Source organism: Podarcis muralis, chromosome 2 (assembly GCF_964188315.1).
Source record: "Podarcis muralis chromosome 2, rPodMur119.hap1.1, whole genome shotgun sequence".
NCBI classification, from domain to species: Eukaryota; Metazoa; Chordata; class Lepidosauria; order Squamata; family Lacertidae; genus Podarcis; species Podarcis muralis.
Window position 1 is genome coordinate 53,051,346 of NC_135656.1, and position 20,396 is coordinate 53,071,741.

At 41.4% G+C, this 20,396-nt stretch overlaps 1 protein-coding gene across 3 annotated transcripts in view; it reads left to right on the plus strand.

Moving 5' to 3' along the window:
- Positions 1–14,388, plus strand: part of DPYSL3 (dihydropyrimidinase like 3) — a 54,365-nt gene extending 39,977 nt beyond the window's left edge. For 2 of the 3 annotated variants that reach the window (XM_028717888.2, XM_028717891.2), the window contains exons 4-14: positions 322–486; positions 1,122–1,183; positions 1,692–1,772; positions 2,439–2,507; positions 5,963–6,083; positions 7,191–7,347; positions 9,515–9,656; positions 10,621–10,791; positions 11,597–11,776; positions 12,852–13,026; positions 13,630–14,388. In XM_028717888.2, the coding sequence (XP_028573721.2) occupies positions 322–486; positions 1,122–1,183; positions 1,692–1,772; positions 2,439–2,507; positions 5,963–6,083; positions 7,191–7,347; positions 9,515–9,656; positions 10,621–10,791; positions 11,597–11,776; positions 12,852–13,026; positions 13,630–13,718 (1,412 nt within the window). In that variant the 3' untranslated portion in view covers positions 13,719–14,388. The remainder of the gene's footprint in view (positions 1–321; positions 487–1,121; positions 1,184–1,691; positions 1,773–2,438; positions 2,508–5,962; positions 6,084–7,190; positions 7,348–9,514; positions 9,657–10,620; positions 10,792–11,596; positions 11,777–12,851; positions 13,027–13,629) is intronic. The other variant, XM_028717890.2, reaches the window with a different exon arrangement.
- Positions 14,389–20,396: the final 6,008 nt, after the last annotated feature.

Here is a 20,396-nt window from a genome sequence, read left to right on the forward strand (position 1 = left end):
GATCCATGAAGTTGGCTATTAGGAGTTCAGGAGTCTTTGGGCTACAGAAGACTTACTGTATTTACTCGAGTCTAATGCACCATCAAATCTAATGCGCACCTCAGTTTCCGGAACCTTGAAACCTAAAAAAGGATATGCTGGCGAATGTAAACGTGCCATCGAATTGAATGCCCACCTTAATTTTCGCAACGTAATTTGGCCAAAAAAGGGGGAACATTAGATTTGAGTAAATACCGTAATTGTTTAGAGGGAAATCTCCAGACAGAAGGGAAGAGCATAAGACCTTCATTCTTCACTACAGCTTGCTGCCTTTGTTCACAGTTGATCATGTTGTTCCTGAGCCCGAGTCCAGCCTCATAGAAGCATATGAGAAGTGGCGAGAGTGGGGTGATGGGAAGGCTTGCTGTGACTACTCCCTGAATGTGGACATCACCCACTGGAATGACAGTGTCAAACAAGAAGTGCAAACACTCATCAAAGAAAAAGGTTTGTCAATGCCAGAGGCCAATCCCTTGTCTTCCCACATTCTAATTGTATGTTAGAATATATAGTGCATGATTCTGTCTTAACAGACATATGTGCTGAGATTTGTTGGGTCCAACCACAGTTTTCTTATTATCTCCTTTGGGTGATATTAATTGTTCCCCAGTTGTATGATAAGTAACTCTTGATTCTACGTGATAATTATCTTAGTGTAGAAAATGGCTTATGAATCATAGTGCTGATGTTATTTGGTATTGCAATCTCTTTTTGCATGCTTTCTTCCAGGCTACTAAATCAGTGTGATCCTGAAAGTGTCCTCTCATGGTTGTTAGATTTCTATAAGCAGCACTCCGAAAGGTGGCCACATGCCCAATAAATATTTTCCCTTTTCTTAAGCTTTTGACTACATTTAAGATTCAACAGAGCTTTGGCTAGATAACTTCAATGTTTCAGAGAATCAACTAACAGGACAATAAACAGAAAATTTCCCTTTGCTGCTGGCTCTTGCCAAAGATTCCCATTCCATTATGTGTGAGTAATTCCTCACATGACTAGTGGAGTACCGATTTAGAATGATGTGAAGTAGAGAATAAAATCTTATTTGCCAACTTTTCTTCTTATATAATCTTTTGCTTTAGGTGTTAACTCTTTCATGGTTTACATGGCCTATAAGGATTTGTACCAGATGTCAAATACAGAGGTAAGAACTAAGCTGTTCAACTGTGCTGTGTGCATTGCTTATCAGCCTTTTTAAAGGGTTAATACTGTGTTTTAATTTGTGATTTTGAGACTTCTTGGTGGCCTCATGTAGGACTAAATGCCAGGACAGAAATTATCTTACCAGTAAAAATGGCCATCATTTATTTGTGACAACTACAATCTAATACAAATACCAGTCCTCCCCATTTTTTTTAAAATGAGGGCTACACAATGTCTCACAAGACATCTGATTAAGAGGCAACAACACATGTAAGTGCAGCTAGGATTTATAGGCTTCAGCCAGTAGTCCTTTAGTGTGGACATCTAGTTCCTTCTCCTGAGTTCTCACTATTTTTCTTCCTTTATTCTTAAGTGGTAGTTGACTGAATTTCGAAGTCCAGTGCTAATAACAATAAATAAAGAAATAAAATCTCTGCTAATCAGAAACATGAAAATGTTGAACCACATGTTTTCTAATGTTGGCTTTCTTGTTAATTTCTCTTTTTCAGTTGTATGAGATATTTAGTTTTTTGGGAGATCTTGGTGCAGTAGCTCAAGTTCATGCTGAAAATGGAGATATCATTGCACAGGTGATGTTGTTCTATCTTCTCTTTGACCAAAGCACATATTGTAAGCAGAAATAATGTATGTATACTAGTGTAAAACATGACACATTGTACAAATGTATTCTGAGAGAGCCAGGTGGGTCCTTAGATCCCAATCAGGTAGAGATTGTAAATGCCTAAATTAAGTTTCTGTCCTTCAACTGGAAATTCTAAGCAGTTAAGTAGGATTATGTTGTCTGAATACTGTATAGCTTGTATTATGTCTTCTGATTAATCAGCAGAACTGGTAATGTACCAAAATTCTGAGACTTACAGTAGTTGTGGGCAAGCATATTATCCAGATGTACCTGGGTTTTGCAGATATTTATCAGTGGCTTTAAATCTTGATTTCAGCACTATAGTTCTACTATAGTGTTTTGTTCCAAAAATTGTTTCGTAAATGCTAGCTTATGTAAAAGCTTAATAAGTTTTTAAAAAACTATAATAAGCTGACAGCCAAGGCTATATAACATTTAACTATAGTCATTCCTGTATTAGGATAGGTTAACCTCAGTAATCCAAGCTCTGGTAACCACACATTTAGACTTTGCTCTGTGAAACATATTCAGATGACTGTAATGTACTCAGATTTACTCCTTAATAACAATTCTTAAATCTGTTTCTTAACTTCATTCTGTTTATATTCTTTAGGAGCAAGCTAGGATGCTGGAGATGGGAATAACTGGCCCAGAGGGCCATGTACTTAGTAGGCCAGAAGAGGTAAGATGTCACTGATGAATCAACAGACACCCTTCGGACAGATTGTTGCTGCTGCACACTCAATTTTGCAGTAGATGGTTTAAGTTCCCAGTGCTAACATGAACCAGTGCAGTTCCAAAAGCAACCCACAAGTCCTGCCTGGGCAAACTGGGCATTCCATAGCACATTCCTGCAGCTTTGCTTTTTATAGTCTTGAGAAACAAGACAGTGAAAATTAGGGTAATTAAAAGCACTCTCTAGCGGTGCATCTGCATGGTAAAATAATTGTCTAGAAATTTGCCAGTATCTCATTTCTGCTTACAGCTAATATTAGCATCCAGGTTCTTTATTATTTGGCCTATTAATCCACATTTTAGTTTAAGGCTGAATTTTATATTATCACTTATGGTAATGAAGGTTTTTTTCATACATTCCTAGCACTATAATCAGGGCTGGCCATGGTAGTTTTGCAGCACTAAGAGCAAAGGAAATTACTATGTTTAAATAGGTATAACTTTATACCCATAGGGAGCAGGAATGGTAGGAGCATTACATTTGCACATAATACTTTCATTACTATAATTGTCCTAAAATAGGAAGGTCAGTGTACGTTAAATGCTAACATGCTTCTACAGCTGGCTTTGGAATAAGGTATCTTCCATTCATCTTGGTAGGGTGTAACACATTTTCTCTGCTTACTATATTTTTGTGGTTGGTTTTGAGGATTTTTGAGAAAAAGGACAGGAATTCTGAAACTTATGTAAGTTGTTTGCCCAGGCAGCTGTCCCGAGTCTCTCTCTGTAGTGCTGCTGCTGTTCTAAGGTTGCTGGACTTCATGGACAGTCTCTTTACTCCTGACTCAGAACTGTCTTGTGGGGAGGATGATGTGTTAACCACACATATGGTTTCCTTAGCACACATCCTGATGGCACATGTGGTATGGTTTTTGGACCGCAAGCCTCAGTCATTACCGAATAGTTGCAGCCATGTGGAAAACACACCACTTTGGTTATCTGGAATGTTGCACAAAACAGCCATTCAAAAATATATTATTTGGGATTCCTTTAAATTTCTAGGATAAAGCTACTCCATAATTCAGGGAAATCTGAACATGTCTGGGGTATAATTGAGATTCCGTGTGTTGTAGATTGGTGGGGAGCAAGTTGGCTGTCCTGGGGCTGCAATTCCCCATCACCCTGATGAAGATCTTAATTGCCTATTTCCTCTAGACTTAAAGCTGAGAAGCTACATATCTAAAGCATGCTTCCTTTAAGCATACAAGACTGCGCCATACTACTGTACAAAGTTCCACATTGTTTTTGTATTTGGATGTTAATTTGTTTTTCAAATTTGTAAGCAAATACCTTGTTGAGCACAACACCAGTCTCCTTCCTTGGTGTTGTGCTCTCTCTCCAGGAAAGCAACAGTGCACATACACAGCAGCTGCAGCACTCTTCCGTCTTCCTCCAGCTGGCTGGTCAAGTGTGTAATAAAAGGCATGTCTTAAATCACTTGCTATGAAGGTTTTTTTTTTTCATTTTCAGCAGAATTAGTTCATAAAGAATCACCTGCTATATAACAAAATGCTTAAATATTCTCAGGCTGGCTCATAACAGTGAAATAATACATTCAGAACATATATTGCAACAATATTTTGCAAAAAGTTCAGTTTTTATCCCTGTGGGCAGCAAGTGATTTTTGAAGGTTGCTCATAGCTGCCTTCACCTGTGGAACAGGGAATTGTGGTTTGGAAATATTTCAAACTTATCTTTGCTTGGAGGTTATTTATGTTTTGCATTTTCTGGTGCGTCTCATAAACATCCTTGTGCTGAATTTCCAGCATCCCAGCTGTATAGCAGTTAGGTCTCAAATAACATTAGATATTCAGATTCTGGGGGGGGGGGGGGGTATACGTAAGTATGTTACTCTTGGCAAGTCCCTTTACAATGCTGACAGATGGAATTTAAATCATTTCCTCAGCAAATTGGCATTAAATAAGACAGCCCTAAGAATTGTATTCACATAGTCTTGACACTTTGTTAGAGAAACAACAAACAACTTTTCAAACTTTGATTCCTTGGTTCCTTTACAAGCTTACCTACAGTCGAACCTCTACTTACCACCGCCTCTTCTTACTGTATATGGTTTGTTTCAGGACACTCTTTTATTTTTTTCCTTTCCTTTTTAAAATATCAGTATTTAAGCTGTTGGCAGTCAGAAGGTATTTTAGATTATGTCAGGCTGAACAGTGAATGATGTAATGCTCCAAAGATATCTTACTTGCTGAAGTGTTGAAAGTTATAACAGCAAGCAAGATATGAAAATTACAGGCTTCTGATGTCATGGGAGGCAGCAGGGACCAATAGGAAGGGAAAACAGTCATCATAATTGGGTTGGAACTGCATCCTAAACAAATAACCAGCAGAAAACCATCCTCTTTTCCAGTACAGCCATTGTTAAGTAACAAAATAGACTCAGGCTGCATGCCTAATTCAGTAAATAAGCTAAAGCTTTAGTTCAAAATTAATTTTAATCAGTGAGGGTTAAACTTGAGGACTGAGAGATAGGGAGATGAGGAGAAGAGAGAAATTGTTGTAATTGTGGGTTGTACATATAATAATAATGAAATTGGCAAATTTTGGGTTTGTAGCTCACAGTTATATGGCTCAGGTGGTTTGATTGGCTCTGCAAGAGATGCATGCTGTTGCTTTTAGAACAGCTGCTAATATATTCTCAATGTTAACTGTTAATAAAAATGATACACAATTTTATCACCACTAACAAATTAGTGAACTCCATTTTTTTCCTTTTTGCTGCTGCTTTGGGACCATTCATAGCCTAAACAGTCTCTCTGTGAATTATTATATTCATTTCTATCCTGCCTTTCCTCCAGACTGGTACCCAGGGTGGCTTCTGGATAAAAATATAAAAACACAAGATAAATTATTCCTCCTTTCCCCCTGTTAAGTAGCTGACTGCTGTATGGAGCACATCTCTCTATCTAGCAAACACCGGTTTCATTTACTAAATGGGTTCAATAGGGGATACAGGGTTAATGCACAAGCTGAGCTTAGACATAATAGTCTCACATAGCAGGTTGTGTTAGCTTTCATCTTTCAAGGCCCAAAACTGCTACTGTGCATGATTTGCAATGTTTTCTATTGCAAAATGCATGAACTACTGTGAATGAAGGAGTCTTTGGAGAGAGAGAGGACAGTTGTGCAAGAAACACCCATCACACATAAAATAGAAAGTTGATACTGTGTTGGGTAGACTTTGGAAAGGTTAGTGAGGGAAGCATTTTAGAATTTAATGCTTCTGCTTTGTTCAGGATTTGAGGATTATTCTTTTCTTGCTGTTCCAAACTTTCTTAAGGGAATGGAAAGGTCATGCTTTGAAGTGGAATATATTGTGTCATGCAAAGTTACTGAACTCCTTTGCTGTTTTCTGAGCTCACAGCCCCTTCTCTGTTTCAGCTGGAGGCTGAAGCTGTCTTCCGTGCAATCACCATTGCCAGCCAGACCAACTGCCCCTTATATGTGACCAAAGTGATGAGCAAGAGTGCTGCTGACCTGATTTCACAGGCCAGAAAAAAAGGTGAGCAGCTGCATCTTTGTTACCTTACTTACAAGGCTTGCTAGAATGGCTGTAGCCTCTGAATGACTTTAAAAAAGGAAATCAGTATAAAAACAACTAGAATAAGGGTAATCATCTTGTGGACTACAACTCCCAGCAGCCCCAGCCAAAACGGGAGGGACACATATTAAGCGCTCTTGAACCAGAAGAACAAAAACCAATAGCACAGAAGCAGCCAATTAAAAGAATACAAAAACATAACTGAAATAGACCAAGGGCCACAAAGCTTCCCCTAAAGAAGGTTTTCATGATCCTCCTGAAAAGGAGTAAGCATGGTGGGCAGTGAATTCACTTGGAAGAGGATCCTACCATCAAGGAGGCCTGCTTATTTTAGCCTGCTTACATCAGAAGATGAGGCTCTTTATCAGCTATACCTTTAACACTGTCCTTCAAAGGGGTCAGTGCTTTGTTCCGTTCTTCAGATAATTCCTTTTTAAATTTCTCCAAGATTCCCTTTGCCAGCTCAATGTCTTCCTTACATAGTCTGTGTTTTTTGGCACCATCGTGGGTCCATCTTCAATGTCATCAGAACCCATCTGTTGAGTCAGTTTATGATGTTAAAATGAATCTTCAGAGTCCGTTCTTTCACTCATTGTGATATATCCTTCTCAAGGTCAATGTTAAATCTAAATAGTTTTAGGATTTGGGGTACATTTAATCTGTTATTTCAGCTGGCTGAGGAGGAGAGAGCTGCTCAGCCTGCCATCTTTATCACTGATGTCACTGCTCCCCTTGGACTAGTTGACAGGATGTTTGAACCTTGATTTCCCAAGTCCTAGTCTGACACTCCTTTAAGGAACCCTGGGTTTAGAGCTTTAAAGGCAGTCTGATTTGTCCTTGTGAGACCGGAAGTCGATGTAGTTCTTTAAGCATAGGTGATATATGTGGTCTGCAGCAGGTTCTAGTTATGGCTGCCATATTCTAGAGCTAGACTAACTGAGGATGGCACTAACTTTTATAAATGTGTACTTCTGCCAACAGAAGCAGCTGCAGGCCTAGCTCCCCCTCTCCCCTTCTGTAAAATGTATTGTCCTTGCCCTAAATCTCTGTTGTTATTTCCACCATCAGGTAATGTAGTGTTTGGCGAGCCAATTGCAGCCAGTCTTGGAACAGATGGAACACACTATTGGAGCAAAAACTGGGCAAAAGCTGCTGCATTTGTGACCTCCCCTCCTCTGAGTCCAGATCCAACAACCCCTGATTACATCAACTCCTTACTGGCCAGGTTGGTTATAGCGAGAAAGGGAAATACTCTCTCTTGCAACCAGTCCTATGGAAACTGAATAATAAGATGATGCTTGGAGCTAACATAAACAGGAAAGTAGTGAACTGCACCCACTCAACTGGGGACTTTCCAGATTCTGTTTATATTGCCTTGTTCATTTGGAGGATTCTGAGGTGTTGCTATTGCAAGTGCACATTTGCATCTGGAATAGCTCATAAGACAGCTTCAAACTGAGGACAGCGGTGATGCTGAAAAAGAAGGGATATTTACTAAAAAAATTAGACGTATAGAAAAACAAAAGAAGTGGGTCATTTAGCAATGGGGAGTAGTTAGCTGAACTGCATGTTGGCACAGACCTGGATTAGTGAGCATCGGTTTTATATTTGGAAACAGTGAGGTATATTTCAGATTTCAAGTTTGGAAATAGTGAGGTACATCTCAGATTTCAAATTATATGTGGAGACTGGCGACTTGAAGAGAAGACTGAATAAACTAGGTGTGAGTTGTATTAAAACTGACCAACATGGAAAAAATATTTCATAACACATATGAAGTGGCCAAGTCCTGGAAAAAAGGAACCATGCCTGCTTTTCTTAAACTCTCTGCTCAATATTCTTTTGGATATAGTCTTTAGGAGGATTGGATGCCTGTTAGTTAGCTAGTTTTTAGCAGAACAAATCTGACTGACACAAATCTCTCTGTGTAGTAAAGCAGACATATGGCACCAAATTATTAAGAGGAGATGGAGATTATCATTGGATTAGGACTTGTGTTCTGAAGCCCAGACTGAGGCCATGAGGCTCAGAGACTCTTTGAATCAGAAAATCAGACACAGGGTCCATCTGGAAGGCAAACAATCTCTATAGTTTCCTTTTTTAGTGTTTAGACAAGGCTTTAAGCCCCCCCTTTTTTTTTCTTAATTACCGTGCATCCTTTCAGCTAAGTCCCCGGCAGCTAGCAGACGCCAGGAAGCAGGAAGTTTCCATGGAACTCTTTGCATAGTCTTTGGTATGATTGTTTGACCATGACCGTTGTTTGTTGCTGCCCTCTAGAGCCACAAGCAGATAAATATAATGGACGAAAGCAAATGACTTAGTGTCTTTAGACACTACATGAACTTTGAAACAAATTAAAGTTAATAGGTTATGCTAAAAGCTTGTTTCATACAGTGGTTGAAATACTTTGGATTATGTGGGTCAAGGTTTTGTTACATTGCAGGAAAGGGTAGAATAGAAGCAATGTAGCAATTCTGTCATAGACGAAATCTGGATGCCTTTCCAGTATTCTAGTATTTCCAGTATTCCAGTATTCTAGGTGTGGCTAAAGTAATAAAGTCTTTACCTTTACCAAGAAATAGACAAACCAAGAAGCAGATGCTTTAGGCAGCCAAGCAATTTTATTTCTCTCTCCTTCACATAACATTTTGACAGTATGTCATTGAAGATTTCACTGCTAGTGGGCAATCTCTTGTGACTCCAGTATCTAATTTTCACACTGAGAGCGGGTTCTAATCATATGCTGTTCTAAAAAAAATCCTGCTCACATACATTGTACCCCCCTGAGCATTATAATGTGGAACCTGTGAACTCCTGCAAGATCATGGCTCTCCTTCCATGAAAATGAAAAACACTTTCTGGTTTCACAGGAACTGTGGATTCATCTTAACACTGTTCATGTGAATAGACTTGCATCAGCAGACTTTCTTTAAAGCACAGTGTTGGCACTGATCTGTTGTCTGACTCAGTTGTCTGCAATCAAATCAATCTGGTGCTGGCTGCAATAATTTTCTTGCTTCATTTTTCAAGAGCAAATAAATCTTCAGCTGAAAAAGGTTCTTGAATAGGTTTAGGTTTACAGTGATCAGTAAACGGGACTGTCTCTGTCCAAGGCTTCCAATCTAAAAGGCATGACACAAAAGGAAAACAGATGTGGGAGAAGAAGGGAAAAAGCAATATTGGGCATTGCTACTTAGTCACAAGTTTCTTTTATACATTACTTTTCTAGTTCACATCTATGCTAATTACATTTATGTGCCTTCATTTTTGTTGCTGCTGTTGTTACCGAGAGTGGAAACTTTCAGTAAACTACTTGGAGATAAAAGTGTTCTTGTATGACTGGACTAAGGGCATGGCTAACCAATACATTTTGTTACTTGTCTCTGAGCTAGTGGTGACCTACAAGTCTCAGGAAGTGCACACTGTACATTCAGTACAGCACAGAAAGCAATTGGAAAAGACAACTTCACAGCAATCCCAGAGGGGACCAATGGTATTGAGGAACGGATGTCTGTTATTTGGGACAAAGCAGTGGTAAGTAAAGAAGATGGGGAAGTGGGGATTGATATTACTTGTATTATTTATTCAGTGTATTAGTTGCTTGCCTCACAGAAGTCTTGAAGTGACATAAAAATTTAGGAGCATAACGCATAACGTAAAATCATAATAAAGCACTATACATTACCATCAGAGCCGTACAGTAACTTATAAAACAGAACCAATAAAACAGCAGCAGAAAAATACCATAGACAGCTATGTCATAATCCATCAAATATATTGGCACCATGTGGACCTTAGTGTGAAAGCATTCCAAAGCAGGTAGCCACAAATGAAAAGGCCCTGTCCCTCATCACCACCCTTCAAATCTCCTTCAGAGGGGGGAACCTGGAAGAAGGCCTCAGATGACAGATCAAAGGGTCTGTGTAGGTTCTTATTGGGAGAAACGCTCCAAAATATATTGGTTGTGCATTTAAGTTGAGTCTGCTTAATGACCTGCTCTTTTAATAATACTAGTTTTATCCAGAATAAATGAAACTGAATTATTCAGCTATTGGAAATGAAAACTTCCCTTTGTAACTCGTATAGCCCCTGTTTAAAACAGCTGCATGGTTGTCAGCTTGTTTCTGAGCCCAATTCAGGGTGCTCACATTAATGTTTAAAGCCTTATATGACATATGCCCCAATTATCTGAGATTGCCTCCTTCCTTACAGACCCTCTGGGTATTAAGACTGGCAGAGAGGACCCTCTTGGTAGTTCCACTACCTAGTGGTGGCCCAGGAGAGGGCATTCTCTGTGGCATCTCCTAGGCTGTGGAATTCCTTCCCCACAAAGGTGCATCTGACACCTTCATTATATGGTTTCCAATGTACTCTGAAGATGCAGCTCTTTATCCTGGCATTTGATATCTGAGATTTGTATTTTTGGGACCTGCTTTATTCCTGTGACTGCAACTTGTTTTACTTGCCTTATCTTTCTTTTATGATTCATACCCAACAGGCTACGGGGAAAATGGATGAGAACCAGTTTGTGGCTGTGACAAGCACCAATGCTGCCAAGATCTTCAACATGTACCCAAGAAAGGGCAGAATTGCTGTTGGATCAGACAGTGACCTTGTCATATGGGATCCCGATGCAGTGAAAATTGTATCTGCTAAAAGCCACCAATCAGTAAGTCTTTTGCTGGTCAGTAAGTCTTTTAACTTCACAAACTGACATGGTCAGTTTGTGAAGTTAAGCACAGGAATATAGGAACCTGAGCCCTGGACAGCTTTGTCCTCTCTTCATTCTGGGTTGCTCTTTTCTGCTTCAGTCTGCCTTAGCCCACCCACATCCTCACAGAAACGAAGTAGCAAACAAAAATGAAATCTATTTCCTTATTTTTAAAAAAGATGTTTAGGCTATAGGGCCAAAGCATTCATCTCTTGAGGGCAAAAAGTTTTGGTCCTGAATGCTTGTGTGTTTTCAGACCTTAGGAGGAATGCAGTGCAGTGCTAATATCATTTAGTTAGCACAAGCATTTCAGCTTGCCAGACAGAATGATCCCCCACCTGCTGTTCTTGGGTTTCATAGAGTGTATCTTTCTTTTCTTTCTTTTTTAAAATTGATATACCGCCCTATACCCATACGTCTCAGGGTGGTTCACAGGATAAAATCAGAATACAAAACCGCAAAATACATAATCACATCAACAAGAACTCAATCTCTCTCTCTCTCTCACTCTCTCTCACACACACATTTTAAAAGGGCATAGGGTGTCAGTCAACCCAGCTAAAAACAGTTAAAATAATTTAAAAAGATATTTTTTAAAAAACACAATTTAAAAGCAATTTAAAATAAGAAGCAGTACACTGCTGGGCAGCAGCCAGGTGGCTAGAGGCAGGGGTAGGCCCGCAGGGTAGAGGGTTAGACTTGGCACTGGTTTAGGTGGGCTGGTGGCTTAATGCATAATGAGTCTGACTCCACTGTGTTGTAGGCAGCAGAATACAACATCTTTGAAGGAATGGAGCTACGTGGAGCCCCCTTGGTTGTCATATGCCAGGGGAAGATAATGATGGAAGATGGCAACCTTCATGTGACACAGGGGACAGGACGCTTCATTCCTGGCACCCCTTTCTCAGACTATGTCTACAAGCGCATCAAAGCAAGGAGGAAGGTAAGATAGAGAAGCCCAGTATGTAGGGTTTTAATGATGGTGTCTCTTCCTTCATACTGCTTTATGGCAAGGGAACTGTGCACCACAGCTCTTTCCCATGCTGTGAAGATACTACCAGAAGCCCTGATTCACATGGGAGTAGCCAGCATTGTCCTAGTTTCTAGAAGGTATCATGCTTATGTTGGGTACAGCTGTTGCATGCGGTCTCCTCTCTTACAGCCATGAACTTCAGACATTATCTTTGTCATAGAGGCAGCCATAGAGTAGTAGCTTCTACAATTGAGAAGGGACCCTTTCTGTGTATCATTAATGAGAAATGCATGGCTACAGGTCCTTCCTCAGAGAGCTTCTCCTTATTCAGATTGCCTTGCTTGGTAGCATGTTTTCACTGTGTTTACGAGACCAAAATCTGTAGTAAACCATCATATCACTCCCACCCTTCTGCTAATTGTGGATGGGTGAGACGATGATGGAGAAGTCTGTGAAGGCCTCTGCACTGACAGTTGAGCCGACAGTTGAGGGAAGCCAGGCCTAATACAGGGGTTTTCAACCTTTATAGGTCCACGGCTACCTTGACCAAATACATTCTTTATGCGGCACCCCTGTGGGGCTCAGAAGCCCAGTTATGTCACCCCTTGTCTGCACAGCTGGCAGCCTCTCACCCTTTTTTGAACACCCTCCCTTGTGGAATGTTCCCTCAGCCTCCTCTCCTCTCCCCTTGGGAGTCCTCTGGGCAGCCGCTGCCGCCGTCCCTGGTTTCTGAGTGGCACCTCCTGCCCCAAAGAGAGGTGTCTCCTCACATTGCCCCAGAGGGACCTGGGAAGCACCCTGTGACCAGCCCAAGAGGCACCATTCGCCTGGGGAGCTTGTAGCCAGAGCTGCTGCAACAAACAGCTATGAAAGCCTTTGGGAGGCAGAGACACAAGAGGGCATCAGAGGAGGGAGGGAAGGAAGGAAAGAGGGACAGAGGCCAGTGTTGCAGCCCTGACCACCATTCAAGGCACCCCAGGTGCCATGGCACACTGGTTGAAAACCACTGGCCTAATACATTGCTTTTTTCTCTTACCTGTGACAGATGGCTGAGATGCATGCTGTGCCAAGGGGCATGTATGATGGGCCTGTGTTTGACTTGACCACTACACCTAAAGGGGGCACTCCTGCAGGCTCTACTCGGGGATCACCTACCAGGCAGACACCCCCAGTAAGGAATCTCCACCAGTCTGGATTTAGCTTATCGGGTAAGCTATCGGGTAAGCTATCTGTTAAGCTGATTCTCTAAGTGAGAAGATGGTACATTGATTGCAACACCTCTAGGCAGAAGGCAAGGGAAAAGGTGCCACTGGTATTTAGTACAGCTTCTCTAGCTGCAATAAAATCAAATTCACCCAGCTGGCAGTTTTGAGATTTGTTTCATTCTATTAGGCGGAGAAGGGAAGAGGACGTCTTTTCATTCCATATGCTTATTGTAACCTTTGTCAGCATTTATGCGTTAAGACCACTAGTGGATTTTACACACTAGATTTGTAGCCACCTATTCAGATTATCAGGGATCTCAAATAGGAAAGTTAAGCCACACCAGGTGCTACTCTTTGCTGCGGAATGGTTGACTGTCATCTACTTTTTATATGATTTACCGCCACTTCTCCCTTTATGGTGAGCATAGATACTTCCAGAGTTAGCTAGCTAGCTGTACCTGTGCCAAAACAATTGTGTTCTAAGATTTTATGGTTGACAAGAAAATAGCCTTCATAGCAGGTCTTTCACTGTATTACTTTTTCTTAGCCCTGTGAAGAAAAGCACCTAACTTCCTTTTCCTGCTTTTCCCCCTCTTTCATCTTGTGTATGCCCTGCAGGTACCCAAATTGATGAAGGTGTTCGTGCAGCAAGCAAGCGCATTGTAGCACCTCCAGGAGGCCGCTCCAATATAACATCTCTGAGTTAAGCACCCAGTACTCAGGGAGGGGAGAAGGGGGGAAGGGAAGGGGGAAACTGTTATTTGAGAAAACTAAGCAATGGTACCTTGATATTTAAGAAGGAAAGAGCAACCTGAAGAAGCGTTCAGATTTTGAAGAATCAATAAGCCTCAAGCCTTATGTTTCATAAATGCTACTCGCTACCTAGCTTTAAAAAATATTGCGGGTTTTCTTTTCTGTTTATTCATAGCCTTAATATCCCCCCATTTTTTTTTACATGCATGCAAATCTGACAGGTGACTAAGTTAAGAGTATGTAATTGTACATGGTGAGTGCTTGTGTGATAACACATTGTAAGAAGGGGATTGGATTAAAGATGGGAAACTAATGACCTGAGCTGTTTATTTAGCCAGTTTACTTGGGCAGAATCAACCAAGGAGTTTTAGTGTTGGGGAAGGGTGGGGGCAGAAGGTGGTGGGGCAGGGTAGTGGGAGGTGGACGGGGGGCAGACCAAGTAGATCTGTGTATTGTGTCCATGTTCTTCTGTTTCCACTAAATTCAGACAAGACATAGTTGCCTCAGAGCACTACATGAGGCCATTGGAAAATTCAGCCATCTTTGTAATGGCTCTGTTGTATCACCTTCCTGTTAGAGATTTTATTACTTTGTACATTTTATTGAATAAAAAATGGAAAGGCATGGTTTTTCCCCCCCTCCTTGGCTTGTCGAGGCAAAGTAACAGTTTCTTCCTCCCTCACAATTAATTTCAAGTTCTTGGGGTGGGGGTAGGGGAAAGGTATGCTCAGTTTGTACAGGACTGAACTTCTTGCCAAATCCTCTTTCATATCACACAAACTGGTTAGTGAACTGGAAGTTGTAGCATCTCCTCTCATGAGGGCTGTGACTGATTTCCATTCTGCTCTGTAATCATTAAGGGCTTTTTGAATCCCTGGCTCTGTTGATTGATTGGATTTATATACTGCCCTTCATCTGTAGATCTCAGAGTGGCTCACGGCATAAAAATACAAGATAAAAACACAAAATACATAATAAAAGCAAAACAAACCAATAACCCCCAACCCCCTCCCACAAACACATTTAAAAGGATTTAGGATGTTAGTCAGCCAAAGGCCTGGTTGAAGTGGAATGTTTTCTCCTGGCACCCAAAGGTGTATCATGAAGGCGCCAGCAAAACCTCCCTAGGAAGAGCCACCACAGAAGAGGCCCATTGCCGCCCTCCAGGTTGGTTAGTGGCATGCCTGCATGACTACTTTGAAGATAGGCGAAGCTCTTCTCAGTGTTCCTCACATTCCTCAGTGCCGTTTGGTACCATGGGTTGGCAACAGGGATCTGCATGGGCTCTGCATTCCACACACTGGTACAGTGGTACCTCGGGTTACATACGCTTCAGGTTACAGACTCTGCTAACCCAGAAATAGTGCTTCAGGTTAAGAACTTTGCTTCAGGATGAGAACAGAAATTGTGCTCTGGCGGCGTGGCAGCAGCAGGAGGCCCCATTAGCTAAAGAGGTGCTTCAGGTTAAGAACAGTTTCAGGTTAAGTACGGACCTCCGGAACGAATTAAGTACTTAACCCGAGGTACTACTGTAGTTGCCCATGAAAAAGTGTATTTATAAAGCATCTACTTAATTTGCTTTCAGTTCAGTACACAAGCACCAAACAGACCATAGAATACTGCTGATTTTATCCGTATTTACACCAAAATACATTTTCACTTTCTCTATTAAAAAGTGCCTTGTCAAACATTAATATGTGTCAGGTAGATTTCAGTCAGGTATAAACAAACAGCATCTATGCCAGAGAAGTGGCCACAAGCTTCCTTCAGTTTCAGCTGCAATAATCATGAACATTAAGTTATGTCAGATCAAACCAGCTGAGACCCTGTCTTTCCACAACAGTTGATAATATAGCCTGCGCCATAAACAAGAAATGTGCTTGTAAATTAAAGGAGGCCCAACACAATAGGTTTACCTGTCAGCTTTTGGACTGCCCTTACCTGACAGATTATCATAGAATCATAGAGTTGGAATAGACCATAAGGGCCATCGAGTCCAACCCCCTGCCAAGCAGGAAACACCATCAGAGCACTCCTGACATATGGTTGTCAAGCCTCTGCTTAAAGACCTCCAAAGAAGGAGACTCCACCACACTCCTTGGCAGCAAATTCCACTGTCGAACAGCTCTTACTGTCAGGAAGTTCTTCCTAATGTTTAGGTGGAATCTTCTTTCATGTAGTTTGGATCCATTGCTCCGTGTCCGCTTCTCTGGAGCAGCAGAAAACAACCTTTCTCCCTCCTCTATATGACATCCTGTTATATATTTGAACATGGCTATCATATCACCCCTTAACCTCCTCTTCTCCAGGCTAAACATGCCCAGCTCCCTTAGCCATTCCTCATAAGGCATCGTTTCCAGGCCTTTGACCATTTTGGTTACCCTCCTCTGGACACGTTCCAGTTTGTCAATGTCCTTGAACTGTGGTGCCCAGAACTGGACACAGTACTCCAGGTGAGGTCTGACCAGAGCAGAATACAGTGGCACTATTACTTCCCTTGATCTAGATGCTATACTCCTATTGATGCAGCCCAGAATTGCATTGGCTTTTTTAGCTGCTGCGTCACACTGTTGGCTCATGTCAAGTTTGTGGTCAACCAAGACTCCTAGATCCTTTTTATATGTACTGCTCTCAAGCCAGGTGTCACCCATCTTATATTTGTGCCTCTCATTTTTTTTGCCCAAGTGCAATACTTTACATTTCTCCCTGTTAAAGTTCATCTTGTTTGTTTTGGCCCAGTTCTCTAATCTGTCAAGGTCGTTTTGAAGTGTGATCCTGTCCTCTGGGGTGTTAGCCACCCCCCCACCCCCCAGTTTGGTGTCATCTGCAAATTTGATCAGGATGCCCTTGAGTCCTTTATCCAAGTCGTTGATAAAGATGTTGAATAAGACCAGGCCCAAGACAGAACCCTGTGGCACCCCACTAGTCACTCTTCTCCAGGATGAAGAGGAGCCATTGATGAGTACCCTTTGGGTTCGGTCAATCAGCCAGTTACAAATCCACTGAGTGGTAGCATAGTCAAGACCGCATTTTACCAGCTTCTTTACAAGAATATCATGGGGCACCTTGTCGAATGCCTTGCTGAAATCAAGATAGGCTACATCCACTGCGTTCCCTTCATTTACCAGATTAGAAAATGACAAGGAGCAGTTTTGTGATTTAAACAGATAAACTTCACACAAAGTTAGCTGGTAGGCTTAAAATGTGGAAGCTGCCTTGTTTTAGGAGAATTAAACACACTTGGTGAAATTCCCCTTGCCCTATTAACATTTAGTCCATCAGCACAAACATCTCAGCTTGCCAGATAGAATAATCTCACCTATCCTTCCTCCTTGCAGTTCCACAAATGAACTATGATGATAAAAACGTCCTTTGCAAAGAGCAAGACAATAATGTGGGTTTTGAGTCTCTTAGTCATGGCCTTGTTCCACATGATTTAAATGGATAATTTTGTTGCCTGACATTGGGCATGGTGAAGATGGAACATAAGAGTGTTTTTAAGGTAAAGCACTGTAGCTAGTATAACAACATTGGAAGAGGCCTCTGTCATCTATGTGCCCCGTCTGCTTGGTTTGCTTCTCTGGTTCCTGGAGGAAATGCATGAGCATTATTGTATCCTGCTGTCTTAACTCCAGTCTTTGCCAGGTTCATGCTTAAGAATATCCTTCACAGCAGGCTGCATGTTCAAATAACATCCTATTTAATAGCTGTTAAATTAATATAAGCTAGAAAAAACTTTTCTAACCAAAGGTATAATATGGGCCCTTTGTAAATATGCCAAATGACTCTAAGGTAAACTTGACCTCACATTGCCTAAGGTGCACAAATATGTATATGTTGTCAGTCACATTTCTATTTCGCCATCTCTTTGGTATGCTGGAGTAACCTTTCCTTCTGTGCCTCTAAATATAATACAGAATCTCAGTCACCATTTTTTCTTGGTTGGCAAGCTGACTTCACCAGTGACATCTGTGGTCTGCTGGCACATACTTTGCCTGCAAAACATCCCACATTATATCCCTGGTATCTCCAGGTAGGACTAGAAAAGATCTATCCAGAACAGGGGAGCTACTGTCTGTCAATGTGGAAACAATATTGAGCCAGTTGGACCAATAGTCTCAATAAAAGACAGCTTACAGTGTTCCTACAATAGTTGCATTATTCCCAAGTTGCCACAAGATGGGGCCAAACTACAAATAAGGGAACACATACTGTTGAGCTGTGGTTTGTGCACACTTGCTTGATCTCAGAAATCGGATTGTGTGTTTTAAGAGGAAGAAATGTGATGAGAGATGGGAGTCAGTTTTTGCAACACGGACAAGAGCATACTCCTTTCTGTGTCCACAATGGGACTTTTCACAAGTGGAAAACTACATACTGGCAGCCGCCTCATGCTCATACAATGTAGGTTTTGTACACATTTTGGTTCTGCAGGCTGCTTTTTTATATTTCTTATTTAATATTTTCTACAATTGAACTTGATTATATCCAAGCACCTGTCTTACAATTGGCAATTCTTACTAGCTTTAATGGAAGAGGGGTAAATATATGCATCCTCACAGACTGGCATTAATGTGCTTCTAAATGTGATTCTAAAGGGATGCGGGTGGCGCTGTGGGTAAAAGCCTCAGCGCCTAGGGCTTGCCGATCGAAAGGTCGGCGGTTCGAATCCCCGCGGCGGGGTGCGCTCCCGTTGTTTGGTCCCAGCGCCTGCCAACCTAGCAGTTCGAAAGCACTCCCGGGTGCAAGTAGATAAATAGGGACTGCTTACTAGCGGGAAGGTAAGCAGCGTTTCCGTGTGAGGCTCTGGCTCGCCAGATGCAGCTTTGTCACGCTGGCCACGTGACCCGGAAGTGTCTTCGGACAGCGCTGGCCCCCGGCCTCTTGAGTGAGATGGGCACACAACCCTAGAGTCTGTCAAGACTGGCCCGTACGGGCAGGGGTACCTTTACCTTTAAATGTGATTCATGGAAGACTTGTGAAATGACTGTACATCTTCATTTGTGGCATCCCCCTAACATCAAACCATCAGCATCACAGAGCATACCTTACTTACTGCAGTAAGTTACCTGTTCAAATGAGACTAATGCCACTTCTGGCCACATTCTACTGTGCTCTGTGGATGACAGCACAGACCTAATACACATCAGATGTGAACTGAACCTTCTGTAATTCACAAGAATAGATTCAGCTGATGAAAATTTCAGAAAATCAATGAGCTAGTCAAGGATGGCCATTCTTGCGCTTGTGACAAGTCAGCCTGACAGCAGGTGATCTATATGCAGGTGTGGATCAGTCCAGAAACTGACAAACAGCCTCTAATTCTTGTCAACAAAAGTTTTAACACAACATGGATATCTTGATTGCTGTTTGCAATTGTCAGTTAACAAACTTGATGACTTTTTAACATAACAGATTGGTTGAGACTTTTTCCTGCCTTTGCGATTTGAGGTAAGTTTTTGCAATCTGGGATAAAAAAAAGGATGTCATCAAGCTTTGAAAAATACATAAAACTGTTATTAACTGGCGCTCACTGGAGCTCCGGCCAGCAGTGAAAATCAATCAGATGTGTGATCTCCCCAACACATCAATGTCACCTTAAGTACTTGGAACTGGAAGGTTAGGAACATTCTATTCCTTTCTGAGAGTTGTTTTACAACTACGTAAAAGAATAGAAAAAAACTGAAAGATCATATTTGTGAGAATTTTATCTAAGCTTCAAATAAAATGAAAAGTGGCCAGAAAAAGGGGGGGGGGGTGAAAGAGAGCTCAGATTCCCACAGAAGCTCCCCTACAGAGTCTCTCTACTATGATACTTGAGCTTTCACATACAACCAGACACCTGTTGAGTATATTACAAATGTTGGGGACAGTCTAGCAGGATGTTCTTTGCAACCTGCAGTTTAAAGATATGGGGCTGTTCAAGAGCATGGATTGTATATATAGTTAGTTTAGAAAGGTGCCAGGCAAACAATCTAGAGCCTGTTAGTCAGGGTTAGTGTTTTCATGTGTTACTATGTTTTGTATTTTTATATGGTAAACTGCCCTGTGAATGTCACATGAAGGGTGGTATAGAGATTTTATAAATAAAAATAAGTAAACTATAATGTGGCAATTACAATGTAAATTAACTTCATTTTAAAAATGAAGTTCTATTGCCAAAAGTTCCAACTCACAGTTTATTGAGCAACATTTAATTCCACCACTGTCCAAGGTGCTGTGTAGAACATAGGGCAGGGACCCTGCTGTCTGATGACAACCCTCATTAAATTAAGAAGAGAGCAAGCAGGAGTTGGCCATGGAAGGGAATGCAGGAGAGGAGAATGACTAGTGCTAAGATGGTTTGGCAGAGAGTTGGGTCTCACCTTTATATACAACTAAGCAGGTTTGCTGCTATTCACATTCTGGCTTGCCTTACATGAAGATCCATGGCTATATGACATCCCCTCTTGGTCATCCCTTATCCCCTTAGCTACCTCATCAAAACAGACTCCGCAAACCTACAAATTTATTGAATGGGACAAGTCTCTCTTATCCATCCAACAGACTTTTTAAACATGAAAATTTAATAAATTAACACAAGGTTTTTTTAAAAAAAATAAATGCAAGGGTAAAAAAGAGTCAATGCAGTG